Below are 26,738 nucleotides of genomic sequence, written 5' to 3' on the forward strand. Positions count from 1 at the left end.
CCCTGAAGACGAACACTAACCCCCAATATCAAAAGGGGTATGAAAATAACAAAAGACGGACAGTGAAACGAAAAGAACACACCACGGAATGTTTCAGTATGATGTAACAGAAACAGATGGTGAATACAATTGGCAGTTCAATCCATGGGGGTAGTCTACCCGTGAATATCGGGGGTAGAATAGGTCTTCAGCAAACCACGCTTGTCGAAAAGACGACTGTGCTTGTCGCATCGGGATCGGATGGTCAGGATCGATGACTTGGTTGAAGCATGTCAACGTATCCCAATTGCGTGGGTTGATACGTATGGCGTCAATCACTGTATTGTCTGGTCCAGACTCAATGATTTATAGACCGCCATCATATAACTGGAATATTGCTGAGTGCGGCATTAAACAACAAACATACAAACAAACATGGAGGAAGTCAATCTTGAATCAGCAATCTCAAATTAACATCTCGGATATCCAATAACCCGACATATTCTGGCAACCATGACGAAAAACACAATCCTCATGTTAGTTTTACAGTCTATGCGTATTCTAGAGTCATTGAGTGGGATTTGAACTTCAAACCGTATTTCAGTTTGGTGAGGTTGAGTTTGTTATATTTGGACATAAAGGACACGAATGATCAGCCCTTGTCTCATAAAAAAGAAAAATCGGAATCAACCAAACGAGTGCGTATATCACAAGCAATATTTGTTCAGCTAGCGTCCCTAGTTTTCGTTGGCAGGAGAATCCGATGATATACCGAACGTATTTGATGACACATTTGAAAAGCCCATACTGGCTGACGAAATGAACAGCTGTGATTATGAGAGTTGCTCTAAAACTTACGCCAGCTTGTTTGTATCTGAGCTGACACAGGGTGCAGTAACCAACGGTAACTAAAATCACCGAACCTAATGTAAGAGCTCTGACAATAATTCTACATGTGTGCCCCTGACTATTGGATGCGATGAAATCACTTACGAGCCCCATGTTGAAGATACTGAAGAAGGCAAGACCTCCTATTTGAGGTGTCACTCTCACAGGGAAGGGAAGACGGCCTGCAGTGAACAGCCCTTGTAGGATAACAGACACAAAAGCAACCAGCAACTGGTAGCATGTCATGTATGATAGTTCAGTTGACATCAGGCGTCTACTGCGGAACACATTGAGAGCTGAGAGAAGGAAGCTTATAGCAACGAAACCTAGTTGTACTTCTGACAAGTAAGGTAGTGACAGGTGGAGACCAATAGGGATAGGGGCTGTACAATAACCAAGCATGACACCTATCCCTATAAAGAACATCACCTGAAAACCTTGTATTAGTATTATACTCTCAGTCGTACATATGCTATCATTTGGTATCAACGATGGTTCAATATTTCTCACATCAGTCCAATTTATGTTGTGTATGGTATTCCTTTCAATCAGAAAAGGTGAGTCTTCAGATACTTTGTCACTGGAATCTGCATTATCACAATCGCGAATAATGTCACTTGGGTTATCAGAAAATAACGTCTCTGTTACCTGACCGTTGGATTCGTTATTGTTCTGGATCTCTGATCGTGTTATTACCAAATACCCATCTTTAAAGGTCACATTATAAACCTGAGACCCACTGGATTGCTGTAGTGTCCAATTCAGACTGAGGCTTGTGTAAGACAATATACTTGCCCAAACAGATAACGATTCTCGAGATATCGGAAAGAAGGAACCATTTTGTTGCACTAGTTGGTAGTAGAATCTGTGAAACAGGTTTGATGTAATCTTAGTAGGTGTAGTCTCCACTAAACCTGTTAAATGCCCAAGCCAATTCTTATCCTTCTTCATACGGAAAAAGGGAAACCCCTTTGACACGACAGCTTCAACATCACCTCCCAGTAAGTAGATGACATTTTGCACATCATGCGTTATTGCCAAAAAGAGAGCCATATTCTCCTCAAAGGCAAACATCGCATCATGGTCTCCAACCGACATCTGAAGGTAGACTATGATCACCCAGACAGCGTTCTCCATCATGCTGCCTCTGTCCCCGACCTCCGGCCTACCGGCTCTCCCATCCCTCTCATGGTATGTACAGGAGATCCCAGATCTCTCCATGCCTCCACACAGCGTCTGTACAACGACACGGTCTTCCGCAGAGTCTTCGTTGAATATAACATGAGCTGCCTCAGAGCTCTGGTCAAGTGAATCAACCCTCAACGGTTTTACTCGTACCATTATTCCCTCCTAGGTGCTCTTCCGGTATTTGTTCACCAAAGCGGCCACAGTCTTGTCTGGAGGCTTTACCTTGAGGTCCTTTGATTGTTACCTGGTCAACAAATAAACGTGGAACATTTAAGTTTGTGATAAAGTCCTGAGGTGAGGTTTTGGAAATTGGTTTTAACGTCGCGTCCAAGATTATTGCACTTATATAGCGACGTGCATGTACGTGTATGTGTGTGTGTGGCTGCTTGTACTAGTCCGGACTGATGCCGATTTATAGTGCTAGCTCACTGAGATACCATGCCGCAGTTTAACATGAATACCCCACTCAGACCAAGTATACTGACTCCGAGCCGACCAGTCCTTGTTTTAGCCCCTTAATGCCGAGCGCCAGACAGGGTAACAACAAGTACAATCTTTTAACGTCTTTTTGTATGACGGGATCGAACCCTGGACCTTCCGCTCTCCGGGCGGACGCTCTACCACAAGACCACGGAGGCGGTCTGATAACGTCCTGAAGTCACCTGAAATATGGACATTCCGCATGATTGGATTGATCATGCATTATTGTTTTGACTGAAGGACTGTGAATCCGTGCCTGTTGCCTGAGTATGGCTTCAATAAGCGTTGAACAATATTACAGTTACATCACTGTACCTCAATTTAATGTGTGAGAGAAGAAATGATTAGCGATCGTAGACGTTTATCGTTTTGATGAGGCCAAGGGCCTCTGTATGCAGCTGACTGACAGTGAACTGCAGAGCGTGTGACCGTCCCGACACAAGGTGTATTTGAATTGTAAAGGGTTGTACCCGCTTTTCAGTGTTCTCAGTTATATCTGGATTTTGAGTCTATCCAATTATATCTGGATGTTGAGTTGATCCGATTATATCTGGGTGTTACGTGTACCCAGTTATACCTGGACGTTAAGCGTACCCGGTTATATCTGGATGTTAAGTGAATCCGGCTATATATTAGATATTAAATGTACCTGGTGATATCTGGATTTTAAGTGTACCTGGTCATATCTGGATGTTAAGTGTACCTGGTCATATCTGGATGTTAAGTGCACCCAGTTATATACGAACGTTAAATCTATCCAGTTATATCTATAGGTTAGGGGAGCCAATTATATCTGGATGTTAAGTGTACCTGGTTATTTTGGGATGTTAAGTGTACCTGGTTATTTTGGGATGTCAATTGTACCTGGTTATTTTAGGGTGTTAAGTGTACCTGGTTATTTTGGGATGTCAAGTGTACCTGGTTATTTTGGGATGTAAAGTGTACCTGGTTATTTTGGGATGTCAATTGTATCTGGTTATTTTGGGGTCTTAAGTGTTAAGTGGTAAATGTACCCGGTGATATCTAAACGTTAAGTGTATCTGGCTATATTTGGATGTTAAGTGTATTGGGTTATATCTGGATGTTAAGTGAACCCGAATATGTCTGGACGTTAAGTGTATCCGGCTCTATCTGGACGTTAAGCGCACCCAATCATATCTGGATATTTAGTGTACCTGGTCATATCTTGATGTTAAGTTTCCCATTTATATATAAACGTTAGGTGTATCCAGCTATATCTAGAGGTTAAGTGTACCTGGTGATATCTGGATGTTAAGTGAACCTGGTGATATCTGGATGTTAAGTGTATTCGGTTATATCTTGATGTTAAGTGTATTCGGTTATATCTGGTGAAACACGTTTGATGCAATCTGTTGAAGCATGTTTGATATAATCTGGCGAAGCACGTTTGATGTTATCTGGTGGAGCACGTTTGATGTAATCTGTTGAAGCACGTTTGATGTAATCTGGTGGAGCACGTTTGATGTTATCTGGTGGAGCACGTTTGATGTAATCTGTTGAAGCACGTTTGATGTAATCTGGTGGAGCACGTTTGATGCAATCTGGTGAAGCACGTTTGATGTTATCTCGTGGAGCATGTTTGATATAATCTGGTGGAGCACGTTTGATGTAATCTGCTGAAGCACGTTTGATGCAATCTGCTGGAGCACGTTTGATGTAATCTGGTGAAGCACGTTTGATGTTATCTCGTGGAGCACGTTTGATGTAATCTGTAGAAGCATGTTTGATGCAATCTGGTGAAGCACGTGTGATGTAATCTGGTATAGCTCGTTTGATGTAATGTGTAGAAGCACGTTTGATGTAATTTGGCGAAGCAGGGTTGATGAAATCTGTTGAAGCACGTTTGATGTAATCTGGTGGAGCACGTTTGATATAATCTGGTGGAGCACGTTTGATGTAATCTGGTGGAGCACGTTTAATGTAATCTGGTGGAGCACGTTTGATGTAATCTGGTAAAGCACGTTTGATGTAATGTGGTGGAGCATGTTTGATGTAATCTTGTGAAGCACGTTTGATATAATCTGGTGGTGCACGTTTGATATAATCTGGTAGAGCACGTTTGATGTATCTGGTGGAGCACGTTTGATGTAATCTGGTGGAGCACGTTTGAATGCAATCTGGTGAAACACGTTTGATGTAATCTGGTGGAGCACGTTTGATGTAATCTGGTGGAGAACGTTTGATGTAATCTGGTGGAGCATGTTTGATGTAATCTGGTGAAGCACGTTTGATGTAATCTGTGGTAGCACGTTTGATGTAATCTGGTGAGGCACGTTTGATATAAACTGGTGGAGCATGTTTGATGTAATCTGTAAAAGCACGTTTGATGTAATCTGTTGAAGCACGATTGATGCAATCTGGTGGATTACGTTTGATGTAATCTGGTGGAGCTCGTTTGATGTAATCTGGTGGAGAACGTTTGATGTAATCTGGTGGAGCATGTTTGATGTAATCTGGTGAAGCACGTTTGATGTAATCTGTGGTAGCACGTTTGATGTAATCTGGTGAGGCACGTTTGATATAAACTGGTGGAGCATGTTTGATGTAATCTGTAAAAGCACGTTTGATGTAATCTGTTGAAGCACGATTGATGCAATCTGGTGGATTACGTTTGATGTAATCTGGTGGAGCTCGTTTGATGTAATCTGGTGGAGAACGTTTGATGTAATCTGGTGGAGCATGTTTGATGTAATCTGGTGAAGCACGTTTGATGTAATCTGTGGTAGCACGTTTGATGTAATCTGGTGAGGCACGTTTGATATAAACTGGTGGAGCATGTTTGATGTAATCTGTAAAAGCACGTTTGATGTAATCTGTTGAAGCACGATTGATGCAATCTGGTGGATTACGTTTGATGTAATCTGGTGGAGCTCGTTTGATGTAATGTGGTGGAGCATGTCTGATGTAATCTGGTGAAGCACGTTTGATGTAATCTGGTGAAGCACGTTTGATGTAATCTGTGGTAGCACGTTTGATGTAATCTGGTGAAACACGTTTGATGTAATCTGGTGGAGCACGTTTGATGTAATCTGTTGAAGCACATTTGAATGCAATTTGGTGAAGCACGTTTGATGTAATCTAGTGAAGCACGTTTGATGTAATCTGTGGTAGCACGTTTGATGTAATCTGGCGAAGCACGTTTGATGTAATCTGGTGAGGCACGTTTGATATAAACTGGTGGAGCATGTTTGATGTAATCTGTAAAAGCACGTTTGCTGCAATCTGTAGAAGCACGATTGATGCAATCTGGTGGAGTACGTTTGATGTAATCTGGTGAAGCACGTTTGATGTAATGTGGTGGAGCACGTCTGATGTAATCTGGTGAAGCACGTTTGATGTAATCTGGTGAAGCACGTTTGATGTAATCTGTGGTAGCACGTTTGATGTAATATGGCGAAGCACGTTTGATGTAATCTGGTGAGGCACGTTTGATATAATCTGGTGGAGCATGTTTGATGTAATCTGTAGAAGCACGTTTCATGCAATCTGTAGAAGCAAGTTTGATGTAATCTGCTGAAGCACGTTTGATGTAATCTGGTGGAGCACGTTTGATGTAATCTGTGGAAGCAGGTTTTATGTAATCTGGTGGAGCACGTTTGATTTAATCTGGTGGAGCACGTTTTAATATAATCTGGTGAAGCACGTTTGATGTTATCTCGTGGAGCACGTTTGATGTAATCTGTAAAAGCATGTTTGATGCAATATGCTGAAGCACGCTTGATGTTATCTGGTGGAGCACGTTTGATATAATCTGGTGGAGCACGTTTGATGTAATCTGGTGGAGCACGTTTGATGTAATCTGTTGAAGCATGTGTGATGTAATCTGGTGAAGCACGTGTGATGTAATCTGGTGGAGCACGTTTGATGTAATCTGGTGGAGCACGTTTGATGTAATCTGTTGAAGCATGTGTGATGTAATCTGGTGAAGCACGTGTGATGTAATCTGGTGGAGCACGTTTGATGTAATCTGGTGGAGCACGTTTGATGTAATCTGTTAAAGCACGTTTGATTTAATCTGTGGAAGCACGTTTGATGTAATCTGCTGAAGCATGTTTTATGTAATCTGTTGAAGCACATTTGATGTAATCTGTGGAAGCAGGTTTTATGTAATCTGGTGAAGCACGTTTGATGTAATCTGGTGGAGCTCGTTTGATGTAATCTGGTAAAGCACGTTTGATATATACTGGTGGAGCACGTTTAATATAATCTGGTGAAGCACGTTTGATGTAATCTGGTGGAGCACGTTTGATGTTATCTATGGAAGAACGTTTGATGTAATCTGGTGAAGCACGTTTGATGTAATTTGGTGGAACACGTTTGATGTAATCTGGTGGAGCACGTTTGATGTAATCTGATGAAGCACGTTTGATGTAATCTGTTGAAGCACGTTTGATGTAATCTGTTGAAGCACGTTCGATGTAAACTGGTGGAGCACGTTTGATGTAATCTGTTGAAGCTCGTTTAATGTAATCTGTTGGAGCACGTTTGATATAATCTGGTGAACGGGCGGACGACACATGTTTGCCAGTTGTATATCGGTGGGAGCTTAATCGTTTAAATCTTGCATATCATATTCAATGTAGAGTGAAAGTATTGTCAAACAACATGTGGTTATTGCACTACCAATGTACAGTAGCTACTACGTTTTTATACACTAAGGAGTGAGTGAGTGTGTAGGGATAGACTGTATGTATTATTAAACAACATACCATTATTACACTACCAATGTACTGTAGCTAGTACGTTTTTATAAACTAAGGAGTGAGTGATTGAGTAGGGATAGACTGTATTATGTATTGTCAAACAACATATGATTATTGCACTACCAATGTACTGTAGCTAGTACGTTTTTATACACTAAGGAATGAGTTAGGGAGTAGAGTTAGACTGAATGTATTGTCAAACGAAATATGATTATTGCACTACCAATGTACTGTAGCTAGTACGTTTTATACACTAAGGAGCGAGTGAGTGTGTAGGGATAGACTGTATGTATTGTCAGCAACATGTGATTATTGCATTACCAATGTACTGTAGCTAGAACGTTTTTATACACTAAGGAGTAAGTGAGTGTATAGGGATAGACTGTATGTCTTGTCAAACAACATATGATTATCGCACTACCAATGTACTGTTGCTAGTGAGTGGTTGATTGAGTGATTGATTGAGTGATTGATTGAGTGATTGATTGAGTGATTGATTGAGTGATTGATTGATTGAGTGATTGATTGATTGAGTAATTGATTGAGTAATTGATTGAGTAATTGATTGAGTGATTGATTGAGTGATTGATTGATTGATTGATTGATTGAGTGATTGATTGAGTGATTGATTGAGTGATTGAGTGAGTGAGTGAGTGAGTGAGTGAGTGAGTGAGTGAGTGAGTGATTGAGTGAGTGAGTGAGTGAGTGAGTGAGTGAGTGAGTGAGTGAGTGGGTGGGTGGGTGGGTGAGTGAGTGAGTGAGTGAGTGAGTGAGTGAGTGAGTGAGTGAGTGAGTGAGTGAGTGAGTGAGTGAGTGGGGATAGACTGTATGTATTGTCAACAACATATGATTATTGCACTACCAATGTACTGTAGCTAGTACGTTTTTATACACTAAGGAATGAGTTAGGGAGTAGAGTTAGACTGAATGTATTGTCAAACGAAATATGATTATTGCACTACCAATGTACTGTAGCTAGTACGTTTTTATACACTAAGGAGTGAGTGAGTGTGTAGGGATAGACTGTATGTATTGTCAAACAACATATGATTATTGCACTGCTAATGTACTGTAGCTAGAACGTTTTTTGTACACTAAGGAGTGAGTGAGTGTGTAGGGATAGACTGTATGTATTGTCGAACAACAAATGATTATGGCACTACCAATGTACAGTAGCTAGTGAGTAATTGAGTGAGTGATTGAGTGAGTGATTGCGTGATTGAGTGATTGGTGGATGGTTGGGTGAATGAGTGAGTAAATGAATGAGTGAGTAAGTGAGTGAGTGAGTGAGTGAGTGAGTGACTTGGGATAGACTGTATGTATTGTCAAACAACATATGATTATTGCACTACCAATGTACAGTAGCTACTACGTTTTTATACATTAAGTAGTGAGTGAGTGTGTAGGGATAGACTGTATATATTGTCAAACAACATATGATTATTGCACTACCAATGTGCTGTGGCTAGTACGTGTTTATACACTAAAGATTGAGTGAGTAGGGATAGACTGAGTGTATTGTCAAACAACATGTGGTTATTGCACTAAGAATGTACTGTAGCTAGTACGTTTTTATACACTAAGGAGTGAGTAAGTGTGAAGGGAAAGATTGCATGTATTGTCAAAGAACATATGATTATTGCACTACCAATGTACTGTAGCTACTACTTTTTTATACACTAAGGAGTGAGTGAGTGAGTAGGGATAGACTGAGTGTATTGTCAAACAACATGTGGTTATTGCACTAAGAATGTACTGTAGCTAGTGCGTTTTTATACACTAAGGAGTGAGTGAGTAGGGATAGACTGAATGTATTGTCAAACAACATATGATTATTGCACTACCAATGTACTGTAGCTACTACGTTTTTATACACTAAGGAGTGAGTTAGTGTGTAGGGATAGACTGTATGTATCGTCAAACAACATATGATTATTGCACTACCAATGTACTGTAGCTACTACGTTTTTATACACTAAGGAGTGAGTTAGTGAGTAGGGATGGACTGAATGTATTGTCAAACAACAAATGAATATTGCACTACCAATGTACTGTAGCTAGTACGTTTTTATACACTAAGGAGTGAGTGATTGAGTAGGGATAGACTGAATGTATTGGGAAACAATATATGATTCTTGCACTACCAATGTACTGTAGCTAGTACGTTTTTATACACTAAGGAGTGATTGACTAATTAGGGATAGACTGAATGTATTGTCAAACAACATATGATTATTGCACTACCAATGTACTGTAGCTACTACGTTTTATACACTAAGGAATGAGTGAGTGTGTAGGGATAGACTGTATGTATTGTCAAACAAGATATGATTATTGCACTACCAATGTACTGTAGCTAGTACGTTTTTATACACTAAGGAGTCAGTCACCGAGTAGGGATAGACTGAGTGTATTGTCAAACAACATATGATTATTGCACTACCCATGTACTGTAGCTACTACATTTTATACACTAAGGAGTGAGTGAGTGTGTAGGGTTAGACTGTATGTATTGTCAAACAAGATATGATTATTGCACTACCAATGTACTGTAGCTAGTACGTTTTTATACACTAAGGAGTCAGTTACCGAGTAGGGATAGACTGAGTGTATTGTCAAACAACATATGATTATTGCACTACCAATGTACTGTAGTTAGTACGTGTTTATACACTAAGGACTGAGTAAGTAGGGATAGACTGTACGTTTTGTCAAACAAGATATAAATATTGCACTACGAATGTACTGTAGCTACTACTTTTTTAAACACTAAGGAGTGAGTGAGTGAGTAGGGATAGACTGAGTGTATTGTCAAACAACATGTGGTTATTGCACTAAGAATGTACTCTAGCTAGTACGGTTTTTTATACACAATGGAGTGAGTGAGTGAGTAGGGATAGGCTGTATGTATTGTCAAAGAACATATGATTATTGCACTACCCATGTACTGTAGCTAGTACGTTTTTATACACTATGGAGTGAGTAACCGAGCAGGGATAGACTGAATGTATTGTCAAACAACATGTGGTTATTGCACTTAGAATGTACTGTAGCTAGTACGTTTTTATACACTAAGGACTGAGTGAGTAGGGATAGACTGTATGTATTGTCAAGCAACATATGAATATTGCACTACCAATGTACTGTAGCTAGTACGTTTTTATACACTAAGTGAGTGAGTGAGTGAGGTAATGCTTTACGTCACATCGGCAATATACACTAAGGAGTGAGTGAGTGAGTAGGGATAGATTGCATGTATTGTCAAACAACAAATGAATATTGCACTACCGATGTACTGTCGCTACTACGTTTTTATACACTAAGGAGTGAGTGATTGAGTAGGGATAGACTGTAAGTATTGTTAAACAACATATGATTATTGCACTACCAATGTACTGTAGCTAGTACGTTTTTATACACTAAGGAGTGAGTGAGTGAGTAGGGATAGACTGTATGTATTGGCAAACAACATATGATTATTGCACTACCCATGTACTGTAGCTACTACATTTTATACACTAAGGAGTGAGTGAGTGTGTAGGGTTAGACTGTATGTATTGTCAAACAAGATATGATTATTGCACTACCAATGTACTGTAGCTAGTACGTTTTTATACACTAAGGAGTCAGTTACCGAGTAGGGATAGACTGAGTGTATTGTCAAACAACATATGATTATTGCACTACCAATGTACTGTAGTTAGTACGTGTTTATACACTAAGGACTAAGTGAGTAGGGATAGACTGTACGTTTTGTCAAACAAGATATAAAAATTGCACTACGAATGTACTGTAGCTAGTACGTTTTTATACACTAAGTGAGTGAGTGAGTGAGGTAATGCTTTATGTCACATCGGCAATATACACTAAGGAGTAAGTGAGTGAGTAGGGATAGATTGCATGTATTGTTAAAGAACATATGAATATTGCACTACCAATGTACTGTAGATAATACGTTTTATACACTAAGGAGTGATTGAGTGTGTAGGGATAGACTGAATGTATTGTCAAACAACATATGATTATTGCACTACCAATGTACTGTAGTTAGTACGTGTTTATACACTAAGGACTGAGTAAGTAGGGATAGACTGTACGTTTTGTCAAACAAGATATAAATATTGCACTACGAATGTACTGTAGCTACTACTTTTTTATACACTAAGGAGTGAGTGAGTGAGTAGGGATAGACGGGGTGTATTGTCAAACAACATGTGGTTATTGCACTAAGAATGTACTCTAGCTAGTACGGTTTTTTATACACAATGGAGTGAGTGAGTGAGTAGGGATAGGCTGTATGTATTGTCAAAGAACATATGATTATTGCACTACCCATGTACTGTAGCTAGTACGTTTTTATACACTATGGAGTGAGTAACCGAGCAGGGATAGACTGAATGTATTGTCAAACAACATGTGGTTATTGCACTTAGAATGTACTGTAGCTAGTACGTTTTTATACACTAAGGACTGAGTGAGTAGGGATAGACTGTATGTATTGTCAAACAACATATGAATATTGCACTACCAATGTACTGTAGCTAGTACGTTTTTATACACTAAGTGAGTGAGTGAGTGAGGTAATGCTTTACGTCACATCGGCAATATACACTAAGGAGTGAGTGAGTGAGTAGGGATAGATTGCATGTATTGTGAAACAACAAATGAATATTGCACTACCGATGTACTGTCGCTACTACGTTTTTATACACTAAGGAGTGAGTGATTGAGTAGGGATAGACTGTATGTATTGTTAAACAACATATGATTATTGCACTACCAATGTACTGTAGCTAGTACGTTTTTATACACTAAGGAGTGAGTGAGTGAGTAGGGATAGACTGTATGTATTGGCAAACAACATATGATTATTGCACTACCCATGTACTGTAGCTACTACATTTTATACACTAAGGAGTGAGTTAGTGTGTAGGGTTAGACTGTATGTATTGTCAAACAAGATATGATTATTGCACTACCAATGTACTGTAGCTAGTACGTTTTTATACACTAAGGAGTCAGTTACCGAGTAGGGATAGACTGAGTGTATTGTCAAACAACATATGATTATTGCACTACCAATGTACTGTAGTTAGTACGTGTTTATACACTAAGGACTAAGTGAGTAGGGATAGACTGTACGTTTTGTCAAACAAGATATAAATATTGCACTACGAATGTACTGTAGCTAGTACGTTTTTATACACTAAGTGAGTGAGTGAGTGAGGTAATGCTTTATGTCACATCGGCAATATACACTAAGGAGTAAGTGAGTGAGTAGGGATAGATTGCATGTATTGTTAAAGAACATATGAATATTGCACTACCAATGTACTGTAGATAATACGTTTTATACACTAAGGAGTGATTGAGTGTGTAGGGATAGACTGAATGTATTGTCAAACAACATATGATTATTGCACTACCAATGTACTGTAGTTAGTACGTGTTTATACACTAAGGACTGAGTAAGTAGGGATAGACTGTACGTTTTGTCAAACAAGATATAAATATTGCACTACGAATGTACTGTAGCTACTACTTTTTTATACACTAAGGAGTGTGTGAGTGAGTGAGTAGGGATAGACGGGGTGTATTGTCAAACAACATGTGGTTATTGCACTAAGAATGTACTCTAGCTAGTACGGTTTTTTATACACAATGGAGTGAGTGAGTGAGTAGGGATAGGCTGTATGTATTGTCAAAGAACATATGATTATTGCACTACCCATGTACTGTAGCTAGTACGTTTTTATACACTATGGAGTGAGTAACCGAGCAGGGATAGACTGAATGTATTGTCAAACAACATGTGGTTATTGCACTTAGAATGTACTGTAGCTAGTACGTTTTTATACACTAAGGACTGAGTGAGTAGGGATAGACTGTACGTTTTGTCAAACAACATATGAATATTGCACTACCAATGTACTGTAGCTAGTACGTTTTTATACACTAAGTGAGTGAGTGAGTGAGGTAATGCTTTACGTCACATCGGCAATATACACTAAGGAGTGAGTGAGTGAGTAGGGATAGATTGCATGTATTGTGAAACAACAAATGAATATTGCACTACCGATGTACTGTCGCTACTACGTTTTTATACACTAAGGAGTGAGTGATTGAGTAGGGATAGACTGTATGTATTGTTAAACAACATATGATTATTGCACTACCAATGTACTGTAGCTAGTACGTTTTTATACACTAAGGAGTGAGTGAGTGAGTAGGGATAGACTGTATGTATTGGCAAACAACATATGATTATTGCACTACCCATGTACTGTAGCTACTACATTATATACACTAAGGAGTGAGTTAGTGTGTAGGGTTAGACTGTATGTATTGTCAAACAAGATATGATTATTGCACTACCAATGTACTGTAGCTAGTACGTTTTTATACACTAAGGAGTCATTTACCGAGTAGGGATAGACTGAGTGTATTGTCAAACAACATATGATTATTGCACTACCAATGTACTGTAGTTAGTACGTGTTTATACACTAAGGATTAAGTGAGTAGGGATAGACTGTACGTTTTGTCAAACAAGATATAAATATTGCACTACGAATGTACTGTAGCTAGTACGTTTTTATACACTAAGTGAGTGAGTGAGTGAGGTAATGCTTTATGTCACATCGGCAATATACACTAAGGAGTAAGTGAGTGAGTAGGGATAGATTGCATGTATTGTTAAAGAACATATGAATATTGCACTACCAATGTACTGTAGATAATACGTTTTATACACTAAGGAGTGATTGAGTGTGTAGGGATAGACTGAATGTATTGTCAAACAACATATGATTATTGCACTACCAATGTACTGTAGCTAGTACGTTTTTATACACTAAGGAGTGATTGACTAAGTAGGGATAGACTGAATGTATTGTCAAACAACATATGATTATTGCACTACCAATGTACTGTAGATAATACGTTTTATACACTAAGGAGTGAGTGAGTGTGTAGGGATAGACTGTATGTATTGTCAAACAACATATGATTATTGCACTACCAATGTACTGTAGCTAGTACGTTTTTATACACTAAGGAGAGAGTGACTGAGTAGGGATAGACTGAATGTATTTTCAAACAACATGTGGTTATTGCACTACCAATGTACTTTAGCTACTTCGTTTTTATACAATGAGTGCGTGAGTGAGTGAGTTAGTGAATGAGTAGGGATAGACTGTATGTATTGTCAAAATCATATTGTTATTGCACTACCAATGTACTGTACATACTACTTTGTTTTATACACTAACGAGTGAGTGAGTGAGTAGGGATTTACGCCCCATTTAGCAATTATAACTTACATGACAATGAGTGTGACAAGATATAAAACGATAGAAAAGTATCTAACTCTTCTTGACACAAGGAAATATTTTTGAAATTATACCCGTGGTCATATTCACATCATACTTTATCAATCAAAGACGAGCATGAGAAGATTAATACCATGATTGCAAGATGAGCAGATTCCTGCACGCATTCCTAGATCAAGTGCGTGCGCAAGCACTCGACAGCCATCCGCTGTCGGGAAACAGATGGAGGGTTCCAGTCTCACAAATCTCGATCTGAGTGACCTAAATAAGGTGACTGCTCCCGGCATACTTTAATTTCAAGAGATCTACACGATGTAATGTTCGCATTGTGCTTACGGACGTTGTTTATCCAAATTGCATATATGAAACAATAAATATTGTACAACATTGAACATATTACAAATTGAAAATAAATATTTACATTTCATACGAGAACTTAGTACTATTTGACCAGCCCCCGTATTGACGTTCCATGACTTTGTGTTGGTCACCAGTCGCCAATGCGCTTTGCGTTGCCTACCGTAGATGTGTAGTGAGTGAGTGAGTGAGTTTGGTTTTACGCCGCTTTTAGCAATATTCCAGCAATATCACGGCGGGGGACACTAGAAATGGGCTTCACACATTGTGCCCATGTCGGGAATCGAACCCGGGTCTTCGGCGTGACGTGCGAACGCTTGAACCACTAGGCTACCCGACCGCCCCTCCCGTAGATGTGTAAGAAAGGCATGATATTGGGTTCGAATCCACACAAGCATGGTCCCCGTGCTCATTTGCTTCACAAAAATGGTAAACGTCTCAGAGTTGCATTACTTTGGAGTTTAATCCCTCATCTAGCTGCCGTGATATAAGGTGAGGTGAGGTGAAATGGGGTTTAACGTCGCGTCCAAGATTATTGCACTTATATAGCGACGTGCATGCACATGTGTTTGTGTGGCTGCTTGTACTAGTCCGGACTGATGCCGATTTATAGTGCTAGCTCACTGAGATACCATGCCGCAGTTTAACATGAATACCCCACTCAGACACAGTATACTGACTCCGAGCCGACCAGTCCTTGTTTTAGCCCCTTAATGCCGAGCGCCAGACAGGGTAACAACAGTTACAATCTTTTAACGTCTTTTGGTATGACGCGGTCGGGGATCGAACCCCGGACCTTCCGCTCTCCGGGCGGACGCTCTACCACTAGACCACGGAGGCGGTCGCCGTGATATAACTTACCCCGCTATAGCGTTGTTGTAAGTGATGTTAACATTGACACCTGATCGTACATGGCGGTGACTGACGTGAGTGTAGGCACGGGCAGTGCGATACCAGTGCCACACCCACTTCAAGAGTGAGTGAGTGAGTGAATATGGTTTTACGCCGCTTTTAGCAATATTCAAGCAATATCACGGCGGGGGACACCAGAAATGGGCTTCACACATTGTACCCACGTCGGGAATCGAACCCGGATCTTCGGCGCGATGAGCCAACGCTTGAAACACTAGGCTACCCGACCGCCGACCACACACTTCAAGAAGAGGACATATCGTCTATTGATCTCCAACAGTTACATTACATTTTACCTCAGAGAAACAACGCAATTGATAGACGCGTTCTCATGAAATCTTATAAATGACGTTTTTGACGAGTCGTATACATGCAAACAAAAGAGACAAAATCTTTTCCATGTCCATAAGAAGTGTTATAGTGAGTGAGTGAGTGAGTGAGTGAGTCTGATTTCACGCCGCTTTAGCAATATTCCAGCAATATGACGGCGGGGGACACAAGAAATGAGACTCACACATTGTACACATTTTTGGAATCGAACCTTGATCTTCGGCGCGATGAGCCAGCGCTTTAACCACCAGGCTACCCGACTGCCCCTAAGAAGTGTTATAAAAAGAGTCGATTGTACATTTTCGACCATATCAAGAGCATGTCAAACAATGACGATACATGGTGTTCAAACTGTCTGGGACCTCTGAAGATACATATGTAACTGTGTATGTAGCTGTGTCACCACGTTTTGTAAGAAAACCCCGTGGATCTAGGAGTGACGGTTTTCCTTAAGTTTGTTATGTAGGAAAGTGGAGTACAACGTAGAAAAATGAAACGTTTTGACAGAATTAAATTTCTTGTTTCTGAGATTGCACCATTTCAAGCACTGACATAATAACTGACATAAGAACTGACATAAGAACTGACATATGCCAAGGTTTAAGAAAACCACCTTATTTACAACAGTATCTCACTGGGCTCCCTTACGTTCTCCGTGCTACCTCCTCTCATACAGTACACTACGGTTACAACGAACTCAAAGGGGCAACTAACTTCAGTTCGTAATAACCGTAGTTCGTTATAAGCATATATACAGCATATGCAACAAATGGCCGGGACTAAAATAAAAGTTATATCGGTCAGTTCGTTATAAGCGTGTTCGTTATGAACGTAGTTCATTGTACTATGTTAGACTAAATGATGACACAAATACAAGAACGTTTTAAGGAATATGTTTTTGTGAATGAAATAGAGTGATGCATACTATTTATAGACGAACGCTTTTTACTTACCAATATATAAATACCGCATTGTACAAACGCAATAGGCGTTTGCCGAATATGCAACTGACGAGCAACTGCATATAATGTTTTTTGTTTAGGATGTATGGTTCATAACGACCATCTTCAAATAATAATGGTTACTTTGTTCAAGATCTACATGAACATCTAATTATTGAAATACAATTTCCCTTTTGCGTTCCAAACTACGCCGAATATTTGGAAATTAATTCATAAACGTACACACAAGTTTCAATGATAATATGTTGGTCACGCCCGAAATGACGATGGCTCCATGTCGATGGCAAGATTAGGTGGGAATTTATTGCATTTGATGCATTTATGCAATTTATCAAGCATTATGGTTATTTTTACGGAAAACTGTTTAGAATGAAAACTTCAAAACTTTATTGAGTTATTGAGTTATTGTGAAATGCAATAGAGCATGCTGCACAACTTGAAACAGAAATCTAGAAAAACGCAAACAACAGGCATAAAAGCAAATATGGTCACTAGCATCGACATATTCTCAACACTGATCCGAATTTGTGTCATTCTAAACCCACCGACATAAAGAAAGACTTCGCGGGAGTCAGTCCGTAACACAGCCCTTCACATTCACCAGCTCAGTTTTCATATGTTACAGTGAGAGATGAACCAGGCACGCTTACACCAAGAATAACACTAATTATGTAGCAGGCTGCGAGGCAGCAAATCAAGAAATTAACATAACTTTGATGCCGTAGGGTTACATAATTCAAAGTATTGATACGTGATTTACCTTTTGCTACTTTTCCATGGAAACAGGACGCTAAATATCTCCTACTTCAGACTGCTGCTGACACTTGGTCTACATCCCTATCAGCCAACACCACGCGACACCGCAGGATGACCACGTCATATATCTGTAGTGACTGTACTACATGTTACAATAATAGATGATGGTCGATTTATTTCTGAGAAGTGTGACAACAAGTGTGGTCAAAAGGAATGCTGCGGGATCAACCCGGATCTTAAAATAATGAACACAATTGTTAGAACGCGATGATAATGAACGTGACACCTGGTGTTAACATGCTCAAGGGAATAATGCGGGATCACCCCAGGTTTAACAACAATGAATACAATTGTTAGAACGATGACAACAAGAGTGACACCTGGTGTTAACATGCTTAAAGGAATAATGCGTGATCACCCCAGGTGTTACAATAATGAATACAATTGTTAGAACGATGATAACAAGAGTGACACCTGGTGTTAATATGCTTAAAGGAATAACGCGGGATCACCCCAGGTGTTACAATAATGAATACAATTGTTAGAACGATGATAAGAAGAGTGACACCTGGTGTTAATATGGTCAAGGGAATAATGCGGGATCACCCCAGGTTTTACAATAATGAATACAATTGTTAGAACGATGATAACAAGCGTGACACCTGGTGTTAACATGCTCAAGGGAATAATGCGGGATCACCCCAGGTTTTACAATAATGAATACAATTGTTAGAACGATGATAAGAAGAGTGACACCTGGTGTTAACATGCTCAAGGGAATAATGCGGGATCACCCAGGTGTAATAAAAATGAATACAATTGTTAGAACGATGATAACAAGAGTGACACCTGGTGTTAACATGCTTAAAGGAATAATGCGGGATCACCCCAGGTTTTACAATAATGAATACAATTGTTAGAACGATGATAACAAGCGTGACACCTGGTGTTAACATGGTCAAGGGAATAATGCGTGATCACCCCAGGTTTTACAATAATGAATACAAGTGTTAGAACGATGACAAAAAGAGTGACACCTGGTGTTAACATGCTCAAGGAAATAATGCGGGATCACCCCAGGTTTTACAATAATGAATACAATTGTTAGAACGATGACAACAAGCGTGACACCGTGTTAACATGGTCAAAAGGAGCAAGAATCTTTAGGAGATAATAACATAACACAACCTTTCCCACACACATACACACCAACACACCAAATCAGGGCCCCGTTGCACAAAGCGATCTTAGCACTAAGTCTGTCGTAAGTCTATGTTAAAGTATGGGAGTTACGATCATCTTAGCGCTACGATCGCTTTGTGGTACGGGGCCCTGGAACAATTCTGCAATTGACTTTGGGTACTTACACCCCACTTTGGATATCTTCAGTTCAGTGAAGAAAATAATAATGCTGTTCAGTATTTTTCAATATCCGGAAAGGCCAAGTTCACCACTAGTCTGATCTTCTTTTTTTCATCTAAAAATATTCAAGGTGTCCTATATGGTTTTGGTGGCATTGTCTGCTTCGTTGTGCATTCGTCCATCCCGGTGTTCGTATGACATGTTTCTAAAAGTTAGCACCCATGTTTCCTGCCAGAAATAATCCAGCATATGAGTGGATGAGTGAGTGGGTGAGTGAGTTGGGTTTAACGCCGCTTTTAACAGTATTCCAGTTATATCGCGGCGTGTCAGCTTAATGTGGGAGGAAAGCCCGAAGTGATGCAGGTCTCAGACGTTTACCACTTCGGTGAAACCCACGAGCACGGGAGTTGTGCTGACAAACCTAGAAACATAATCGGGGCGAACCGGGATTCGAACCCACAATCATAGGTTTCTGGCGTGCCTAAGGGACGCAACTCTGCACAGTAATGTGACTGGATGAGGGTCACGGAACTTCATATTATGATAGCAGAGTGTAGAGCGAGTATTTGAGGCATATACGATACGATGATATGGATCAACCAAGTCAGCAAGCCTGACCACCCGATCGATCCCGTTAGTCGCTGCTACCTGCATTTTAGTGGGATATGTGACTCTTTCGTGGGCTGCGTTGTACGTCCATTTCATGCCGCCAAACTTGGACTTGCTAAAGGTAGGGTGCTAATGTTAATTTCCTCTGAAAACTCCCGGGCGGTCGGGTAGCCTAGTGGTTAAAGCGTTCGCTCGTAACGCCGAAGACCCGGGCTCGATTCCCGAAGTGGGTACAATGTGTGAAACCCATTTCTGGTTTCCCCCGCCATGATACTGCTTGAATATTGCTAAAAGCGGCGTAAAACTACACTCACCCACTCACTCGCTGTCTGCTTGTGTGAGAACTCACCATGGCTCATCGCCATACTTCCAAAATAATGTGACACACGTCAAGGGTGTACCCTGAGTCTCCGTATCTTCATGACTTTCATAAACCAGCTCACCATACATCAAAAGTAACAGTGGCACACGTCAAGGGTGTACCCTGAGTTTCCATTTCTTCATCACTTTTCATAAACCAGCTCAACTTACTTCAAAAGTAACATAGGCACACGTCAAGGGTGTACCCTGAGTCCCCACATCTTCATCACTTTCATAAACCAGCTCACCATACTTCAAAAGTAACATAGGCACACGTCAAGGGTGTACCCTGAGTTTCCATTTCTTCATCACTTTTCATAAACCAGCTCAACTTACTTCAAAAGTAACAGTGGCACACGTCAAGGGTGTACTCTGAGTCTCCGTATCTTCATGACTTTCATAAACCAGCTCACCATACTTCAAGAGTAACAGTGGCACACGTCAAGGGTGTACCCTGAGTCTCCGTATCTTCATGACTTTCATAAACCAGCTCACCATACTTCAAAAGTAACAGTGGCACAAGTCAAAGGTGTACCCTGAGTCTCCGTATCTTCATGACTTCCATAAACCAGCTCACCATACTTCAAAAGTAACAGTGGCACAAGTCAAAGGTGTACCCTGAGTCCCCATATCTTCATCACTTTCATCAACCAGCTAACCATACTTCAAAAGTAACAGTGGCACACGTCAAGGGTGTACTTTGAGTCCATATATCTTCATCACTTTCATAAACCAGCTCACCATACTTCAAAAGTAACAGTGGCACACGTCAAGGGTGCACCCAGAGTCCCCATATCTTGATGACTTCCATAAACCAGCTCACCATACTTCAAAAGTAACATAGGCACACGTCAAGGGTGTACCCTGAGTCTCAATATCTTCATGACTTTCATAAACCAGCTCACCATACTTCAAAAGTAACAGTGGCACACGTCAAGGGTGTACCCTGAGTCCCAATATCTTCATCACTTTCATCAACCAGCTCACCATACTTCAAAAGTAACAGTGGCACACGTCAAGGGTGTACCCTGAGTCCCAATATCTTCATCACTTTTATAAACCAACTCACCATACTTCAAAAGTAACAGTGGCACACGTCAAGGGTGCACCCTGAGTCCCCATATCTTGATGACTTCCATAAACCAGCTCACCATACTTCAAAAGTAACAGTGGCACACGTCAAGGGTGTACCCTGAGTCCCCACATCTTCATCACTTTCATAAACCAGCTCACCATACTTCAAAAGTAACAGTGGCACACGTCAAGGGTGTACCCTGAGTCCCCATATCTTTATCACTTTCATAAACCAGCTCACCATACTTCAAAAGTAACGGTGGCACACGTCAAGGGTGTACCCTGAGTCTCCGTATCTTCATGACTTTCATAAACCAGCTCACCATACTTCAAAAGTAACAGTGGCACACGTCAAGGGTGTACCCTGAGTCCCCATATCTTCATCACTTTCATAAACCAGCTCACCATACTTCAAAAGTAACAGTGGCACACGTCAAGGGTGTACCCTGAGTCCCCATATCTTGATGACTTCCATAAACCAGCTCACCATACTTCAAAAGTAACATAGGCACACGTCAAGGGTGTACCCTGAGTCCCCATATCTTCATCACTTTCATAAACCAGCTCAGCATACTTCGAAAGTAACAGTGGCACACGTCAAGGGTGTACTCTGAGTCCCAATATCTTCATCACTTCCATCAACCAGCTCACCATACTTCAAAAGTAACAGTGGCATACGTCAAGGGTGTACCCTGAGTCCCCATATCTTGATGACTTCCATAAACCAGCTCACCATACTTCAAAAGTAACATAGGCACACGTCAAGGGTGTACCCTGAGTCCCCATATCTTCATGACTTCCATAAACCAGCTCACCATACTTCAAAAGTAACATAGGCACACGTCAAGGGTGTACCCTGAGTCTCCATATCTTCATGACTTTCATAAACCAGCTCACCATACTTCAAAAGTAATAGTGGCACACGTCAAAGGTGTACCCTGAGTCCCAATATCTTCATCACTTTCATCAACCAGCTCACCATACTTCAAAAGTAACAGTGGCACACGTCAAGGGTGTACCCTGAGTCCCAATATCTTCATCACTTTCATCAACCAGCTCACCATACCTCAAAAGTAACAGTGGCTGAGTCCCCATATCTTCATGACTTTCATAAACCAGCTCACCATACTTCAAAAGTAACAGTGGCACACGTCAAGGGTGTACCCTGAGTCCCCATATCTTCATCACTTTTATAAACCAACTCACCATACTTCAAAAGTAACAGTGGCACACGTCAAGGGTGCACCCTGAGTCCCCATATCTTGATGACTTCCATAAACCAGCTCACCATACTTCAAAAGTAACAGTGGCACACGTCAAGGGTGTACCCTGAGTCCCCACATCTTCATCACTTTCATAAACCAGCTCACCATACTTCAAAAGTAACAGTGGCACACGTCAAGGGTGTACCCTGAGTCCCCATATCTTTATCACTTTCATAAACCAGCTCACCATACTTCAAAAGTAACGGTGGCACACGTCAAGGGTGTACCCTGAGTCTCCGTATCTTCATGACTTTCATAAACCAGCTCACCATACTTCAAAAGTAACGGTGGCACACGTCAAGGGTGTACCCTGAGTCCCCATATCTTCATCACTTTCATAAACCAGCTCACCATACTTCAAAAGTAACAGTGGCACACGTCAAGGGTGTACCCTGAGTCTCAATATCTTCATGACTTCCATAAACCAGCTCACCATACTTCAAAAGTAACATAGGCACACGTCAAGGGTGTACCCTGAGTCTCCATATCTTCATGACTTTCATAAACCAGCTCACCATACTTCAAAAGTAACAGTGGCACACGTCAAGGGTGTACCCTGAGTCCCAATATCTTCATTACTTTCATCAACCAGCTCACCATACTTCAAAAGTAACAGTGGCACACGTCAAGGGTGTACCCTGAGTCCCCATATCTTGATGACTTCCATAAACCAGCTCACCATACTTCAAAAGTAACATAGGCACACGTCAAGGGTGTACCCTGAGTCTCAATATCTTCATGACTTTCATAAACCAGCTCACCATACTTCAAAAGTAACAGTGGCACACGTCAAGGGTGTACCCTGAGTCCCAATATCTTCATAACTTTCATAAACCAGCTCAACATACTTCAAAAGTAACAGTGGCACACGTCAAGGGTGTACCCTGAGTCCCCATATCTTCATCACTTTTATAAACCAACTCACCATACTTCATAAGTAACAGTGGCACACGTCAAGGGTGCACCCTGAGTCCCCATATCTTGATGACTTCCATAAACCAGCTCAACATACTTCAAAAGTAACAGTGGCACACGTCAAGGGTGTACCCTGAGTCCCCACATCTTCATCACTTTCATAAACCAGCTCACCATACTTCAAAAGTAACAGTGGCACACGTCAAGGGTGTACCCTGAGTCCCCATATCTTTATCACTTTCATAAACCAGCTCACCATACTTCAAAAGTAACGGTGGCACACGTCAAGGGTGTACCCTGAGTCTCCGTATCTTCATGACTTTCATAAACCAGCTCACCATACTTCAAAAGTAACAGTGGCACACGTCAAGGGTGTACCCTGAGTCTCCGTATCTTCATGACTTCCATAAACCAGCTCACCATACTTCAAAAGTAACAGTGGCACACGTCAAGGGTGTACCCTGAGTCTCCATATCTTCATGACTTTCATAAACCAGCTCACCATACTTCAAAAGTAACAGTGGCACACGTCAAGGGTGTACCCTGAGTCCCAATATCTTCATCACTTTCATAAACCAGCTCACCATACTTCAAAAGTAACAGTGGCACACGTCAAGGGTGTACCCTGAGTCCCCATATCTTGATGACTTCCATAAACCAGCTCACCATACTTCAAAAGTAACATAGGCACACGTCAAGGGTGTACCCTGAGTCTCCATATCTTCATGACTTTCATAAACCAGCTCACCATACTTCAAAAGTAACAGTGGCACACGTCAAGGGTGTACCCTGAGTCCCAATATCTTCATCACTTTCATCAACCAGCTCACCATACTTCAAAAGTAACAGTGGCACACGTCAAGGGTGTACCCTGAGTCCCAATATCTTCATCACTTTCATCAACCAGCTCACCATACCTCAAAAGTAACAGTGGCTGAGTCCCCATATCTTCATGACTTTCATAAACCAGCTCACCATACTTCAAAAGTAACAGTGGCACACGTCAAGGGTGTACCCTGAGTCCCCATATCTTCATCACTTTTATGAACCAACTCACCATACTTCAAAAGTAACAGTGGCACACGGCAAGGGTGCACCCTGAGTCCCCATATCTTGATGACTTCCATAAACCAGCTCACCATACTTCAAAAGTAACAGTGGCACACGTCAAGGGTGTACCCTGAGTCTCCGTATCTTCATGACTTTCATAAACCAGCTCACCATACTTCAAAAGTAACAGTGGCACACGTCAAGGGTGTATCCTGAGTCCCCACATCTTCATCACTTTCATCAACCAGCTCACCATACTTCAAAAGTAACAGTAGCACACGTCAAGGGTGTACCCTGAGTCCCCATATCTTTATCACTTTCATAAACCAGCTCAACATACTTCAAAAGTAACAGTGGCACACGTCAAGGGTGTACCCTGAGTCCCCATATCTTCATCACTTTCATAAACCAGCTCACCATTCTTCAAGAGTAACAGTGGCACACGTCAAGGGTGTACCCTGAGTCCCCATATCTTGATGACTTCCATAAACCAGCTCACCATACTTCAAAAGTAACAGTGGCACACGTCAAGGGTGTACCCTGAGTCTCCGTATCTTCATGACTTTCATAAACCAGCTCACCATACTTCAAAAGTAACAGTGGCACACGTCAAGGGTGTACCCTGAGTCCCCATATCTTCATCACTTTCATAAACCAGCTCAACATACTTCAAAAGTAACAGTGGCACACGTCAAGGGTGTACCCTGAGTCCCAATATCTTCATCACTTTCATCAACCAGCTCACCATACTTCAAAAGTAACAGTGGCACACGTCAAGGCTGCACCCTGAGTCCCCATATCTTCATCACTTTCATCCACAAGCTCACCATACTTCAAAAGTAACAGTGGCACACGTCAAGGGTGTACCCTGAGTCCCCATATCTTCATCACTTTCATCCACAAGCTCACCATACTTCAAAAGTAACAGTGGCACACGTCAAGGGTGTACCCTGAGTCCCAATATCTTCATCACTTTCATCAACCAGCTCACCATACTTCAAAAGTAACAGTGGCACACGTCAAGGCTGCACCCTGAGTCCCAATATCTTCATCACTTTCATCAACCAGCTCACCATACTTCAAAAGTAACAGTGGCACACGTCAAGGGTGTACCCTGAGTCCCCATATCTTCATCACTTTCATAAACCAGCTCACCATACTTCAAAAGTAACAGTGGCACACGTCAAGGGTGTACCCTGAGTCCCCATATCTTCATCACTTTCATCAACCAGCTCACCATACTTCAAAAGTAACAGTGGCACACGTCAAGGCTGCACCCTGAGTCCCAATATCTTCATCACTTTCATCAACCAGCTCACCATACTTCAAAAGTAACAGTGGCACACGTCAAGGCTGCACCCTGAGTCCCCATATCTTCATCACTTTCATCAACCAGCTCACCATACTTCAAAAGTAACAGTGGCACACGTCAAGGGTGTACCCTGAGTCCCCATATCTTCATCACTTTCATAAACCAGCTCACCATACTTCAAAAGTAACAGTGGCACACGTCAAGGGTGTACCCTGAGTCCCCATATCTTCATCACTTTCATAAACCAGCTCACCATTCTTCAAGAGTAACAGTGGCACACGTCAAGGGTGTACCCTGAGTCCCCATATCTTGATGACTTCCATAAACCAGCTCACCATACTTCAAAAGTAACAGTGGCACACGTCAAGGGTGTACCCTGAGTCCCCATATCTTGATGACTTCCATAAACCAGCTCACCATACTTCAAAAGTAACAGTGGCACACGTCAAGGGTGTACCCTGAGTCCCCATATCTTCATCACTTTCATCAACCAGCTCACCATACTTCAAAAGTAACAGTGGCACACGTCAAGGGTGTACCCTGAGTCCCCATATCTTCATCACTTTCATCAACCAGCTCACCATACTTCAAAAGTAACAGTGGCACACGTCAAGGGTGTACCTTGACTCCCCATTTCTTCATTACCTTCATGAACCAGCTTTCTGTAATGATGGAGGAGGAAGCAGGGATAAGTGTTTTATAGCTCACCACGTGTCTGACGTGTTTTCATTATTATTTGCTTGTGATGTCTCATCTGTACCTGACACTGCTGCCAAGCTTAAAAAAAAAAAAAGAAAAAAAAAAAGGGGGGCACGGGTGCCCCAGTCGTCTAAGGCGCCGCGATTCGCTGTGCAGAGTTGCGTCCCTTGGGCACGCCAGAAACC

The 26,738-nt window shown here is 41.2% G+C and overlaps 2 protein-coding genes across 2 annotated transcripts; both read right to left on the reverse strand.

The window, feature by feature from the left end:
* Nucleotides 1–294: 294 nt before the first annotated feature.
* LOC124119545 lies at nucleotides 295–18,011 on the reverse strand. The gene is made up of 2 exons (XM_046482095.2): nucleotides 17,912–18,011; nucleotides 295–2,299 (listed from the first exon to the last, which is right to left on the reverse strand). Exon 2 carries the CDS (start codon nucleotides 2,206–2,208, stop codon nucleotides 580–582), a length of 1,629 nt encoding a protein of 542 aa, XP_046338051.2. The 5' UTR covers nucleotides 2,209–2,299; nucleotides 17,912–18,011; the 3' UTR covers nucleotides 295–579.
* LOC124119521 (extensin-2-like) lies at nucleotides 3,862–26,274 on the reverse strand. Its single transcript, XM_048384991.1, has 8 exons — nucleotides 26,230–26,274; nucleotides 25,785–25,865; nucleotides 25,539–25,619; nucleotides 25,293–25,373; nucleotides 24,883–24,963; nucleotides 24,363–24,471; nucleotides 5,815–6,114; nucleotides 3,862–5,585 (listed from the first exon to the last, which is right to left on the reverse strand). The coding sequence occupies exons 1-8, from the start codon at nucleotides 26,272–26,274 to the stop codon at nucleotides 3,862–3,864; spliced, it is 2,502 nt and encodes an 833-aa protein (XP_048240948.1).
* Nucleotides 26,275–26,738: the final 464 nt, after the last annotated feature.

The sequence above is a fragment of the Haliotis rufescens genome, unplaced genomic scaffold (genome assembly GCF_023055435.1).
Source record: "Haliotis rufescens isolate VD_foot unplaced genomic scaffold, xgHalRufe1.0.p SCAF_53, whole genome shotgun sequence".
NCBI classification, from domain to species: domain Eukaryota; kingdom Metazoa; phylum Mollusca; class Gastropoda; order Lepetellida; family Haliotidae; genus Haliotis; species Haliotis rufescens.

Excerpts from the sequence above, each read along its gene's own strand:
- LOC124119545 (XM_046482095.2), bottom strand. The coding sequence starts at position 2,208 with ATGGTACGAGTAAAACCGTTGAGGGTTGATTCACTTGACCAGAGCTCT.
- LOC124119521 (XM_048384991.1), bottom strand. The coding sequence starts at position 26,274 with ATGGTGAGCTGGTTTATGGAAGTCATCAAGATATGGGGACTCAGG. Across the intron at positions 24,964-25,292 it reads GTGCCACTGTTACTTTTGAA|AATGGTGAGCTGGTTTATGA; the intron begins GTATGGTGAGCT and ends TTACTCTTGAAG. Across the intron at positions 5,586-5,814 it reads TTCACCAGATTACATCAAAC|ATTACATCAAACGTGCTCCA; the intron begins GTACTCCACCAG and ends GTGCTTCAACAG.